This window comes from Plecotus auritus (genome assembly GCF_963455305.1).
Source record: "Plecotus auritus genome assembly, chromosome: 3".
NCBI lineage: Eukaryota > Metazoa > Chordata > Mammalia > Chiroptera > Vespertilionidae > Plecotus > Plecotus auritus.
Window position 1 is genome coordinate 86385718 of NC_137772.1, and position 12789 is coordinate 86398506.

General features: G+C 41.9%; 1 protein-coding gene across 3 annotated transcripts in view; it reads left to right on the top strand.

Annotated features, from left to right (window-relative positions):
- Positions 1-12146, top strand: part of CNMD (chondromodulin) — a 30210-nt gene extending 18064 nt beyond the window's left edge. For all 3 annotated transcript variants that reach the window (XM_080658593.1, XM_080658592.1, XM_080658594.1), the window contains 3 exons: positions 3555-3708; positions 8091-8257; positions 11593-12146. In XM_080658593.1, the coding sequence (XP_080514719.1) occupies positions 3555-3708; positions 8091-8257; positions 11593-11808 (537 nt within the window). In that variant the 3' untranslated portion in view covers positions 11809-12146. The remainder of the gene's footprint in view (positions 1-3554; positions 3709-8090; positions 8258-11592) is intronic.
- The last annotated feature ends 643 nt before the right edge of the window (positions 12147-12789 follow it).

Here is a 12789-nt window from a genome sequence, read left to right on the forward strand (position 1 = left end):
ACAAAAGGAATCCAAAGAGGACCACACCAAGACACATCATAATTAAAATGCCAAGAGCAAAAGACAAAGAAAGAATATTAAAAGCAGCAAGAGAAAAACAGTTAGTTACCTACAAGGGAGTATCCATACAACTGTCAGCTGATTTTTCAACAGAAACTATGCAGGCCAGAAGGGAGTGGCAAGAAATATTCAAAGTGATGAATAGCAAGAACCTACAACCAAGATTACTCTACCCAGCAAAGCTATCATTCAGAGTTGAAGGTCAGATAAAGAGCTTCACAGACAAAAAAAAGCTAAAGGAGTTCATCACCACCATACCAGTATTATATGAAATGCTGAAGGGTATTCTTTAAGAAGAGGAAGAAGAAGAAAAAGGTAAAGATAAAAAATTATGAACAACAAAGTGACAACAAATACATATCTATCAACAAGTGAATCTAAAAATCAAATGAATAAAAAATTTGATGAACAGAATAAACTGGTGAATGTAATAGAATTAGGGGCATGGAAATGGAGCGGACTGACAATTCTCGGGGCAAGGGGGTGTGGGGGGTGCAGGAAGAGACTGGACAAAGATCTTATATGCATGTATGCAGTACCTATGGATGCAGACAGTGGGGGGAGGGCGAGGGCCTGGGGTGGGGTGGGAACCAGGTGGAGGGGAGCTATGGGGGGAGAAAAGAGGGACATCTATAATAATCTGAACAATAAAGATTTTAAAAATAATAATAAAATAAAAAATAATAAAAACAATTTTTTTCTCATTTTTAAAAACAGTACTTTGGCCCTGGCTGATGTGGGTCATTTGGCTGGGCATTGTCCTATGCAATGACAGGTTGCTGGTTCAATTCCTGGTCAGGGCACAGTTGTAGGCTCGATCCCCAGTAGGGGGTGTGCCTGAGGCAGTAGATCAATGTTTTGCTATCATGTTGCTGTTTCTCTCTCCCTCTCCCTTCCTCTCTCTCTTTAAAAATCAATAAAAAAAATATTTTTTAAAAAACTCACATTTAAAAACAAACAACCAAAAAAAAAAAAGTACTTCATCATTATAGAAAATTTAGAAGATACATAAAAGAACAGAGAAGAAAATCACCCACAATTGCATAATCCACAGATAGCTAATGTTCACATTTTGTTGAATTTTCTTCATGTGCGTGATAGTCTTTTCATAATTGAATTTTTGTGCTGTTGTACATTCTTATTTTCACTCAACTTTAGTCCTTCTAAAATGCAGATTAGAATGAATGTATTATATGTCATCATCTATATATATAAAAGGCTAAGTGACCGGCTGTCCATCCATCCGACCGTCCAACTGATCGGCCGGTACATATAACATGCACTGGCAATCCTATATAATAAAAGCCTAATATGCTAAGTGCCCGACTGTTCGTTGGACCATTCAACCAGTCACTGTGACACGCATTGACCACCAGGGGGCAGATGATCCAACCAGTAGGTTAGCTTGCTGCTGGGATCCAGCTGATTAGGACTGGGCGAGATAGGCCGGACATGCCCTGAAGCCCTCCTGCAGTCCCTCCCCAGCCCCAATCATGCACCAGTAGGGTCCCTTGGCCTGGCCTGCACCCTCTCGCAATCCAGGACCCCTCATGGGATATTGGAGAGCTGGTTTCAGCCCGATCTCCACAGGCCAGGCCGAGGGACCCCACCAGTGCACGAATCCATGCACCGGGCCTCTAGTTTAAAAATAAATGTTAACTTATGCATGCGTGATACATATAAAGCTCTTGCTGGCATCAATCACACACGTGTTTTAATTTTATAATACTATATTATATATATTATTTTGACATGTATTTTTTTGCAGTAACGTAATTACCGCATGAATCTTTCTTCTAATTAATTTCCTTTCAATGTGCATGAATCCGTGCACCAGGCCACTAGTATGATTATAATTTTAAAAGTCGTTTGTTCAGCTATCTTCAATTTTAACCAATTAAAATAATAATCCAAAATAATTTTTTGAATACATAATTCACTGTGGTGAATAGTTTGTATTTAAATCTTTGTCTGCATCTGATTTTCTTCCCAGGCCATAGGATTGAATTATTTTTCTTGTGTTTGATTTGTTTATGTGTGTGTGGTGGATCCTCTGATGGACAAAACCAAATTCAGACAATACGTTCGTGTGACTCGGGAATGTGTTTGGCTGTCACTAACAGAAAACTACACGTAGAGTAACTGAAATAAGGATCTGTTTGCTCCATAGTAAGCAATGTGGAGGCTCAGGGACCAGCATCTCTGACTATTTCGGCCTTTCCTTCCAGCTCCAAACTTGCCACACATTCACGTAAGAATGTCAGGGAGAGGCTGAGCAGCCTCAACACCCTCCCGCGTGGACCTCATAGTCTAGAACTGCTCGTACGGCGCCCGCAACTTCTCCTAAATCTGTGGGGTCTGAGAAAGCAAGAGTCTCTCCTGGGACCAGGCACACTGCTGCCTCAAACCAAAGCAGATTGTGCTGCCAGGAAAGGGAGGGAGACAGGAGATTGGGGAGACAGCTGTGCCAGAGGCTTGCCTAACATTCCTCGCTTGTAGGATGCATCTATATGCATTGTCCCCTCACCCCACTCTTTCCCCCATACACTTTCAATTATGATGGGGTAGATGTATGCACCGCTTGCTCTTATAAATTTTTCATCAGTTTTGTATAACTTTAAAAAGCTATTACACCCAAAGAGCATTCATTTCCTGGATGGAGCCATTTAATTTAAGGTAAATAACTAGATTACCTGGGAGCCGCTTCCTCCAATAACTCTGAGTTGTTCTAATGCAGCCATAAGCCTGGGGGAGAAAGCATAAACGAAGTGCTGCTTTCGGCTCAAAATAAAGAGAAAACATTTTAATTTCTCCAAACTACTGCAAACTAATAAATACATGAAAGGAACAACCTGGCAAAATAAATTGGTCTCCTGGGTTATCAAACCTTCCTCAGCATCGTGCTGCAGCAGGAAACGCAGGGCTTAGCTTTGAAACCTCAGTGGTGTGCTCGATGTGAAGAACAGCTGAAATGTGTTTTGTTAGAGCTGGGAAAGGGAGAAATGGTTTATGTTAAATAACACTTTGAACTGATGACATCAAAGAACCAATCGCTTGCTTTTTCCATTGTTGTTCAGTACAAAACCCCAAAGAATTTTCACTCCAAATGGAGCGTTCCTCAATCCTTTGTAGGATTCCAGGGCCATTCAATTGCTTTTCCTCAAAAACATCTTTGATCAAAAACATCAGATTAACCCAAAGCTCAAAGCCGGTATCAAGTAATTTTCACTTCTACTCAGGATACTATATCCACACATTCCAGCTTCCAAAGGCAGGCTGGCGAGGCTCGGGCAGGTGCTGAATATTGTGGAGAGAGCTACAAAGAGTAGAGATTAGAACCTTAAAGTGTGTGTCGGGGCGGGCGGGGGGGGGGGGGGGATGCATTCGTTCAGTTTTTACAAAGCTGAGTAATCTTTTACCCACCGGTGAATCTTAATACTCAGCATGCTCCACTGCCTTCTTGCTCAATGCATTTCATTTTCACTTACTTACAGGAAGGCAAGATCATGCCAGTTAAGTATGAAGAAAGTTCTCTTGTCTGGGTGGCTGTGGGCCAGCCCGTGAAGGACAACAGCTTCTTGAGTGCCAAAGTCATAGAACTCTGCGGCGACCTCCCTATTTTCTGGCTTAAACCAACTTATCCAAAAGGTAACATTTTCAAGTCTCTTAATGCTGCGTGGAAGGCTGCCTGTCTGTGTGAGGTCCCTGGGAGCCCCTCCACGGGCCTGAGCTGTGACGGGAAGGGGATCAGGTTGCACGTGCAGGTCTCAGTCATTGGCCCGAGAGCTCGGAGAGAAGGAAGGGCAGCCCTAAGGTTGCAGGGAGGCCGGCAGCAGGGTTAGCAGGAAGCGACCAGGAGTCCCAGCCCGCTGCAGGGCCTGGTCTCTATGACACTCCCACTTCTTTCCACTCTGCCCCATCTCAGTTGTTTGTACTTGGCAATTTTACATTTTTTCTCTCGATTCCAATAATTATAGGCTATTGTTGTTCCTTGTGATTAAGCCCCTAAGGCATAGAATCCAGGGACTGAGACGCTGACTCTTTATTATTGTTCAAACCTAGAATTATGGGACAGCCAAATGCAGCTGTGGGCAGAGGTTGAGAGTCTTTAAGTTCTGGACTCAGGCGTTAGCCTCCAAGTTCCGTGAAATAAATGAAGGGTCCTGGAGTTTGGAGCACACCTTGCAGCTATTTCTGGGTGGGGAAGGGCAGGTGAGCCCCGCAGGCCGGGCTCTGTCCCCTTTGTTCACGTCCCCAGGGCTGTCCTCACTCTTGATTTCCACCACAGTCACCCCCTCTGGCCCCCCAAAGGCCGGCTCTGTAGCTCTGGCTCAAGTGTGGATAAAAGGCCTTTCTGCTAGCACAGCTGAGATAGGTATGTTTTCTAAAAGATTTTACTGAACATCAAGATAAAGCAGCATGGAAATAATATTGAAAAAATACAGGCATTGAAACCAGGCCTGAGGGTAAAATGAGCAGTTAATGTTAACGTGTGCAGAGTTTCAGTTTTGCAAGATGAAAACTGTTCTGGAGATAGATGGTTGCATAGCAATGTAAATGTACTTTATGCCACTGAACTTTACCCTGAAAAATGGTTTAAATGGTAAATTTTATGTATATTTTACCACAATTTATTTTTTAAAACCTCGCCAAGGATTAGAAAATCCAGACTTCTGATTCTGCCATGGCTGACTTATTCCTACAGTTCACAAATCTTATTTTGTCCCAGAGCTTGGCAAATAGGATTCAGTTTATGCATCAGTGGCCATGGCTGCCTGGAAGAGTGGGTTAAGAAGGACCCTGAGGCCACAGGCAGGCTTGGTAAGAAAGAACACCATGAACAGTGCTTGTCACAACTGTTGGGGGCTGGAGAGAGGGCTGTCAAATGGACAGGTGCTTTTGTCATCCTGCTCTTGCCAGTGGGTGGCCGCAACTCACAATTTTGTGGCTGCTTGCCAAGTTCTCACTTTCAATTCCCCACCTGCCTCCACATGGAATAGGCCTTCTTGCTTTCCACACCCAGGAACTACTTCTCCAATACCTTGTCACCTTTTCCAGTCAAGGACAAAAGTCTGCAACTCTGCGACCATGGATGATAACCCTCCCTAAGCACTTTCTGTTTGAGGACAAGCCTCTTACCCAGAGAGTTCATTCATTCATTCACTCACTCATTCATTCAGCAAACATTTATTGACATATTTATTATGTACCATTTACTTGTTTCAGGCACTTGGAATGCATTGGTGAACAGAACCGACAAGAATCCCTGCCCTCAGGAGTGTTACATTGTTAGCAAGGGGAAACAGTAATAAACACAAAGTTACAATAAGAAAATCATATGGCAAGATGCAAGGTGCTAGAGTAAAATCACAGCAGGACGGGGTGGGGTGTGTTGGGAAGATGGTGCTATTGGCAGTGCTAGGGACTGACAGCCTGAGTTCCTGGGGAAAGAGCTTGTTCCCGGCACCCAAGATGTGGTGTGGCCTCTCCCAGCCCAACAGCATGACCACATCGTAAGTATTCAATCATCACAGCATCCACACGAAAATCACATACATTATGTCCAACACCAGAACAGTGGGAATCACCGAAATGCCCTCCAGATTTGAAAAGGATTAAATCAGTGTTGATGTAGCCATCGGATGGAATATCATAGACATTAAAAATCAGGGATTTTTATGTATTAACTATGTATAGTGACAGATGGTTAAAGACTTATTGTGGTGATCACTTTGTAAGATATGTAAATGTTGAATCACTATGTTGTATACCAGAAACTAGTATAATACTGTGTCAATATAATTAAAAATAATTTTAAATGTGATTTTTTCCAATCTCTTATAAATGCAGTCATATTTTACAATAAAATTAAGAAAAAAACCTCCTTTAAGGGATCCCTCTCTCCCCATCACCTAATTCTAAGCCCCCCAACCCCAGGGGGTCCAGCACCCTCACCCTTGGATCTTGAAGCTGGCAGGTCATCAGCGTCACATAGCTGATTATCAGTCACCGGTAATGGCAGCTAGACAAGGTCAGAGAGAAGGGTGACAGCTGATGTCTGCTGAGCTTTTGGCTGTGTGTCAGGCACTGTTACATGTCCTCATTTAATCTTTCTCAACAAGTGTCTGTGTAACTACTAATGATCCCATTTTACAGATGAAGAAACTAAGGTTCACAGAGATTAAATAACTCACCTAAGGTCATTAAGTTAAAAGAAGAGGAGGTTTTAATCCAGGTCTCTCTGATGCCTTTCCAACCATGCTTCAGAAAACAAGAGGCTACCCCCTGCTATAAAGCACATCTAAGTTTTCATAAATAACATAGCATGATATAATCACCACCACCTAACATTTGAATGCGTATTATATGAGTTCCTTGGGAAAAGAACTATGCTAAAATCCTTCAAATTGTTCGTTAACTCTATCACAACCCTGTAAGATACCAGTAGATACTATTACTATCCCCATTTTACAGATGAAGAAACTGAGACTCAGAGAGATACCAAAGTCCACCCTGTGTGGTCTTTTCCATTGTTGTTACTCGGCAGCTGTAGGCCATGCTGCAGGGCCCACCACGAGGCAGTGTGGTGAGCTAGAGCACTGGGTTGGAAGTCAAGAGTTTACCTTCAGTTCCTATCTCTGCCATCTATTCTGTGATCTTGGCTAAGTCACTTGGTGTTTCTGGAGCCCCATGCTCTCTTGTATAAAAGTATCTGCTTTTCCTATTCCATACGATTTCTTGTAAGAATCAACCAAGATAATAAATCCCCTGAAAACTGTGAAGTTTTATACATATATAGTCACTCCATTATGAACGCATAGGGCTGCAGGTAACGGAATACCTGACCAGCAGTGGTTTCAGCAAGTACAGGTGGAATGTTTTTTATATAGCCAGAAGTCTGGAGATATGTTCTGGCATTACCAGCTACTCAGTGATGTCATCACGCCTCTTTCTAGCTTAGCATTTTTCTTCCCATGGCATACTGCTCATCATCCTGTGCCTATCACTTCTGGTCACAGTTCGGCTCCCTTACCCCAGACATCACATCTACAGTCAAGAAAGGAAGACAAGACATAGGAGGCCATATCTGTCCCCTTTTACCAAGAAAGCAAAAGCTTTCCCAGAACTGCACTAGCATATTCTGCTTGTGTCTCACTGGCCAGAAATGTGTATCTGGGCACTCATCGTTACCAGGCAGGCTCGGGAAATGAGTGGTATTTTACTTTCTTAGTTCCTGTTGTAGAGGCAGGCAAAGAAAACAGGGGATTGTGGGTGGATTTTGTCAGCTACCTTACAATATCTACCTCAGTTAGTATTATAAAATCAAATTTTAGCTACCTGTACATTTAACTGCTAACTCAAGACTAAAACCTGCTTTATTATTACAAAAATCATTAGTACAAATCTAAGTGGTATGTAGGTGTGTCTATGTTTGGGTGTCCTTTTTTTTTGTTTTTCATCCTGATAAACACAGACCTTGCTTAATTATTCAAGTAAATGAATTAACTTGCAGCATTTATTTTTATTTATTCACTAGTGACCTGGTGCACGGATTCGTGCACATTGAAAGGAAATTAATTAGAAGGTGGCCAGCAAGGTGGGATTGGGTGAGATGGGCCAGACGGCGGAGCCAACCTCCCACGATCCCTCCCCAGCCGGCCACACCTGAGGCGGTGTCGTGGCTCAAAGGTTGTTCACAGAGTGAGCAGAGTTCCTCTGGCAGGTTGGGTCCCTCGGCCTGGCCTGCAAGGATCAGGCCGAAACCGGCTCTACGACATCCCCCAAGGGGTCCCGGATTGTGAGATGGCAGTTCTCAGGTGACGCACCCCAGAATGGGGCTCCCTCCTCTCTGGTTCTGGGTGTGTCACCCAATAACCGCTGCTGCCAAGTTACCACAGCTCAGCAGCTCCTGCGTTAAGTGTCTGCCCCCTGGTGGTCAGTGGGTGCAATAGCTATCTATCAGTTGGATGGTCAGACACTTAGCCTTTTACATATATAGATTCATTCATTCATTCATTCATTATTTGCAGAAACTCAGAGGGAAAGAAGAGAATTGGTAACACAAACCATTACGACAACCACCAGAAGACCACGCAGTGGACCACGGGGCAACCCAGGCCCTGGAAGACTGAATAACAAAACCAGACCTAATGTGCAGGAGGACTCAGAGCCCTTCAACCCGGACAACCCTTACCACGTGCGTACGCTGCTTGCGCCACATGCTCAGATGACTGCATTAAACCTAACACTGGAGTGGTAGTGTTTCTAGAGGTTTCAAACAAGCATTTAGTATCCAACTGAGACTTTTACTCAATATTTTAAAAATGTGTCTTCGTTTGTTGCTGGGTTGATAAATGCGGTGAGAACACGTAGGCATTGCCTCTGTGGCGTGAGCCTGGCTGGCACCTCATTCAAAGCTGCTTTCTGTGCTCTCCTTTTCTTGAGTCACAGGCAAATCCACAAGACAGTCATACCAGAAATTTATGTTAAAATGTTCCCTGGGGGCAGCACACAGAAGGAAAGTATTCTTTTCCCACTTATTCACCCATTCAGCAGACATCTGTTGAGAACGTGCTTATGCAGGCTCCGTGCACACGGGCAGGCAGGACCTTCTGCCAGGGGACTCTCAGCCCACTCTGCAGGCAGGTCCGGACACAGATAAAGCACTTTAGAATCGGTGCTTGGAAGGGTGGTGTTTGGAAGGATGATACTAACATGCTAAAAACTTATCAAATCTTCCACAAAATATTATCTACTATGACTATACTTTGCAGGAAGTAAAAAAATAAGCATTGTAACTAGTGTTTTAATTGAAAAAATAATACATGCACTTTTTAAAAACAGTATACATGGGTATACAATGAACAGTGAGTTTCCCTTCCATTTCAGACACCCTACCCAGAACCTATTAACAATAGCTACTTGCCCAGTTTCTTTGCATAAGTACACACACACACACACACACACACACACACACACACAAATTTGAACACAAGAACATGCAAAACTCCTGTACCTTGCTTTCCAGTTACAATACGGTATTTTGAAGATTGTATAAAGACTACCTCCTCCATTTTAATGTCCACATTGTATTACTTTGTGTGGATATATGTACAGCTTCACTAGTTCTACTTTGGTGGACATGTAAATTATTTCTGTCTTTTGCTGTTAGAAATACTGTTAACAGTGCCCAGCCTTGCACACACGTGCCTCATAGGGTTGTGGGAAGGTGAATGAGGTGAAGCTCCCACTCCACACACCGCTTGCCACACGGTAGCCATTAAATTGCTCTGATTTAGCTATCAGTCTTACTGCCCCACTTGTACACAAGGGAATATATCTTTAAAATAAATACTGACTCTTGGGTCTGCTGAGTCAATGTAGATAGGAATTTTATATTTTAATAGAGGATATATTGTCTTCCAAGAAATTATACTAGCTACCTGTGTTCAAATAGTAATAAAAGGCCTCTATTATCAAACTTATCAGTTTCTTATTATCAAAAGAATCTTTACCAGTTTTTTGGGGGTGTAAAATTTATCTAGCTGTTTTATCATGCCTGTCTTTAATTATATGCAAGATCGAGCATCTTTTCATATACAGATAAACCATTTGTGTGTATTTTTCCTATGGAACCTCTTCAGGCCTAGTCCATTTCATGTGCTGCAGATATATTTTCTAATTTATAATTTTAGACTAATATATTTTCCAAAGACTTAGAGTAAAAAGTATTTTTACATAGCTCAAGGCTTATCAGAAAATTCAGGCCACCACAGTCCTTCCTTCTCTAAAACTCAAATAAAAAAGAAAATACAATCTGAATCAGCAAACAGAAAATTTAATAGTTTATTCCCCAGGTAGCTGGATTAGATGAATCTGGTTCAAGGGGTAAGGGCATCAGCCCCTTACAGGTGGGGAGGAGGACTGTGTCTACCTGGTTCCAGGCTTGAGTGTCCATATTCTCTTAAAAACTACAACTACATCAGTTTTCCCCTTTGCTTTGTGTTCACCTTTAAGCGACACCTCTCCATGACCTCAGTCCTTCACATATTACTTTAGGATATCTTAGAGCAACAACCTGAGATTCCCTCATGTTTTAATCTAACAAAGCTTTGCTGAACCCTCGAGATTAAAACATGTCTCAATCAACAGGCTTTTTGCCTCTCTGCCCTAGAAGAGTCAACTACAATTAATGAGATTGTTTTTTTTGTCCCAGATGAACCTATTTCAAGAGATAAGCCAAAATGGGTGGGGGAGGGGTCTGAAAAATGAAAGAATTGTATGAGAGCAAGACTAATATTTTGATGACAAAAATTTAACAGGAATGTTAATTTTGTTAGGTGCGATAATGGCAGTATGGTTGTGTAGGAAAATATTCTCTTATTTAGGAAGTAACATTCTAATGTATTTATGGGTCAAATATCACAACACTGAAATGAATTTTAAAGGTTGGGGAAAAAAGCAAGCATATTTAACAAAAAGTTAGCAACTGTCAAATCTAGATGATGTTCAGTATACAATTTTCTTCACTTCCAGTATGTTTGAAACTTTTACAATAAAATCTGCCATCTCCCTCCAAAAAATTTGAGTAAACTTTTTATACCAGAACAGGTGGCAGGGGTGCTGAGTTCACGCGGCCCAAGCCTGTGTTTGGTGCTGCATCTGCCCAAGTTCACCTACCTTCAGGAAAGAGGCTCAAATTGAACAAAGGATTTACTTTAACAATAAGAGCTTCTGAGCAATGAAATTCAATCCATATTAAAGAGGATACAGAAACTATACCCCTAGATATCCATAAAAAGGAAAGCCAGATACGTAAATTTGGCAGGGGACAAGTTCCTTCCAGCACTGTGCTCTCCAGTGGTGAGAAAACGTTTTGTAGGTAATTTTTACTTAATCAATGTGACTTTATTTCTGTAACTCTAATTATGGCACACAGGAACAAGAAGGCAGTTTAAGGTCTGGAATTTTCACACATTATGTGGTGCCTTTCCCTGAATATTACAGACCCTTACATTGATGTAAGGGCAGGAGCTAAATGACTCCACGGTGTTCTCAGCCACTGCAACGGGAACAGCTGCGTTGGCCTGTCAGTGAGTACCCAAGTGTGCACCCAGGAGGCCTGGAAGCCATCACTACAGGAAGGACGAATTCCTGCTGACTTAAATTAACAGTGGCAGACATGCTACTTGTGAATCATGACTCCTTTTTGTTTGCCTATTTAAAACAAGATGAGTCCCTATTGAGTGGTTATCATGGCTCATTAAAGCATGGAGAAACTTCATCAATATTTACAAAAAACACCTTCCTGCAGTGACAGATTAGGCAGGTGAAGTTCCTGGATGTTAGAAGAAATTCTGGACTATAAGGTTATGATTGAAAACTCCTTACAGAAAACTATGCTGCTTTTCTTTTTTTTTTTAGTTTTTCTTTTATGCTGATTAATTATAGCAATGAACATTCAGGATCTTATTTTTTAAAAATGTGTTACAAACTTCTCATTATAACCCAAATAATTCTTTTATTTCACAGCAGCAGGAAGGGGAAGGTATGACATTCGACCCTAGACTGGACCACGAAGGAATCTGCTGCATAGAATGCAGGCGGAGCTACACCCATTGCCAGAAGATCTGTGAACCCCTGGGAGGCTATCAGCCATGGCCCTATAATTATCAAGGTTGCCGGTCGGCCTGCAGAGTCATCATGCCATGTAGCTGGTGGGTGGCCCGCATCTTGGGCATGGTGTGAAACCACTTCATATACCAGGTGCTGTAAAGGAAGAAGTAACTCAAGAGACAACCACAGTATGAAAACTCTTGATGCTGAAGGGACCACAAAGTATTTTATACTCAATCTGAGTAATGTTCTTTGAGACACTGTTAGCAGAATATTTCTCCATTGCTTTACAGAACTTTATCCAGAATGTGCAAATGTACTGAAAGAGTAGACTAAAATGTCATAATAATCCTTTTATTACTTGCTATTTTTTATTTGCTTTCCCCATAAGGCCTGCTCATAAGATTTCCTTCCCAAGCCATTTTGAAATAAAGCCATTTTGAAATAAACATGAAAATTTACAATTTGTCAAAGTTCTCATGTACACTTGAGTTCCTTTTAACCAAGTCACTAATTAAGTTTTCTGTTATTTGTATAGAATTCCTTAATTGTTCTTAACCTTTACTATTCTTCCCAGTCTTGCAAATATGCTCCCAGAGTCCCCAGAAAAAACACAAACAAGCCTGGGCCAGTGTGGCTCAGTTGTCCAGTGCACTGAAAGGTCTACAGTTCCATTCCCATCAGGGCACATGCCTGGGTGGTGGCCTGAATCCCTAATTAGATGCCAGCTGGAGGCAGCCAATCCATGTTCCTCTCTCTCTTCCTCTCCCTAAAATCAATAGAAACTTTAAAAAACAAACCACAAAGAAGGAAAACAGAATAAATAATAGACTTTACCTGAAAGTAAACATTATAAACCTCAATGTGGTAGCTCATGGGAAATTCTTGAGCTGGCATGTGACTAACAGGTAGCTGCCCTATGTTAGGAGTCACTTCCCGGAAAAGCATTAGGCTAATGAGAGGAAGAGCCGGAGATAAATCAGACTTAGGAAGAGGACTTGCATTGACATTCTGAAAAGAGATCTTCGCACTCTTTTCAATAAGTGCTCACTGGCATGAAGAAGCGTAATGATTTCTTCCTCTGGAATACAAATCAGGCTGTTGATGTAGTTC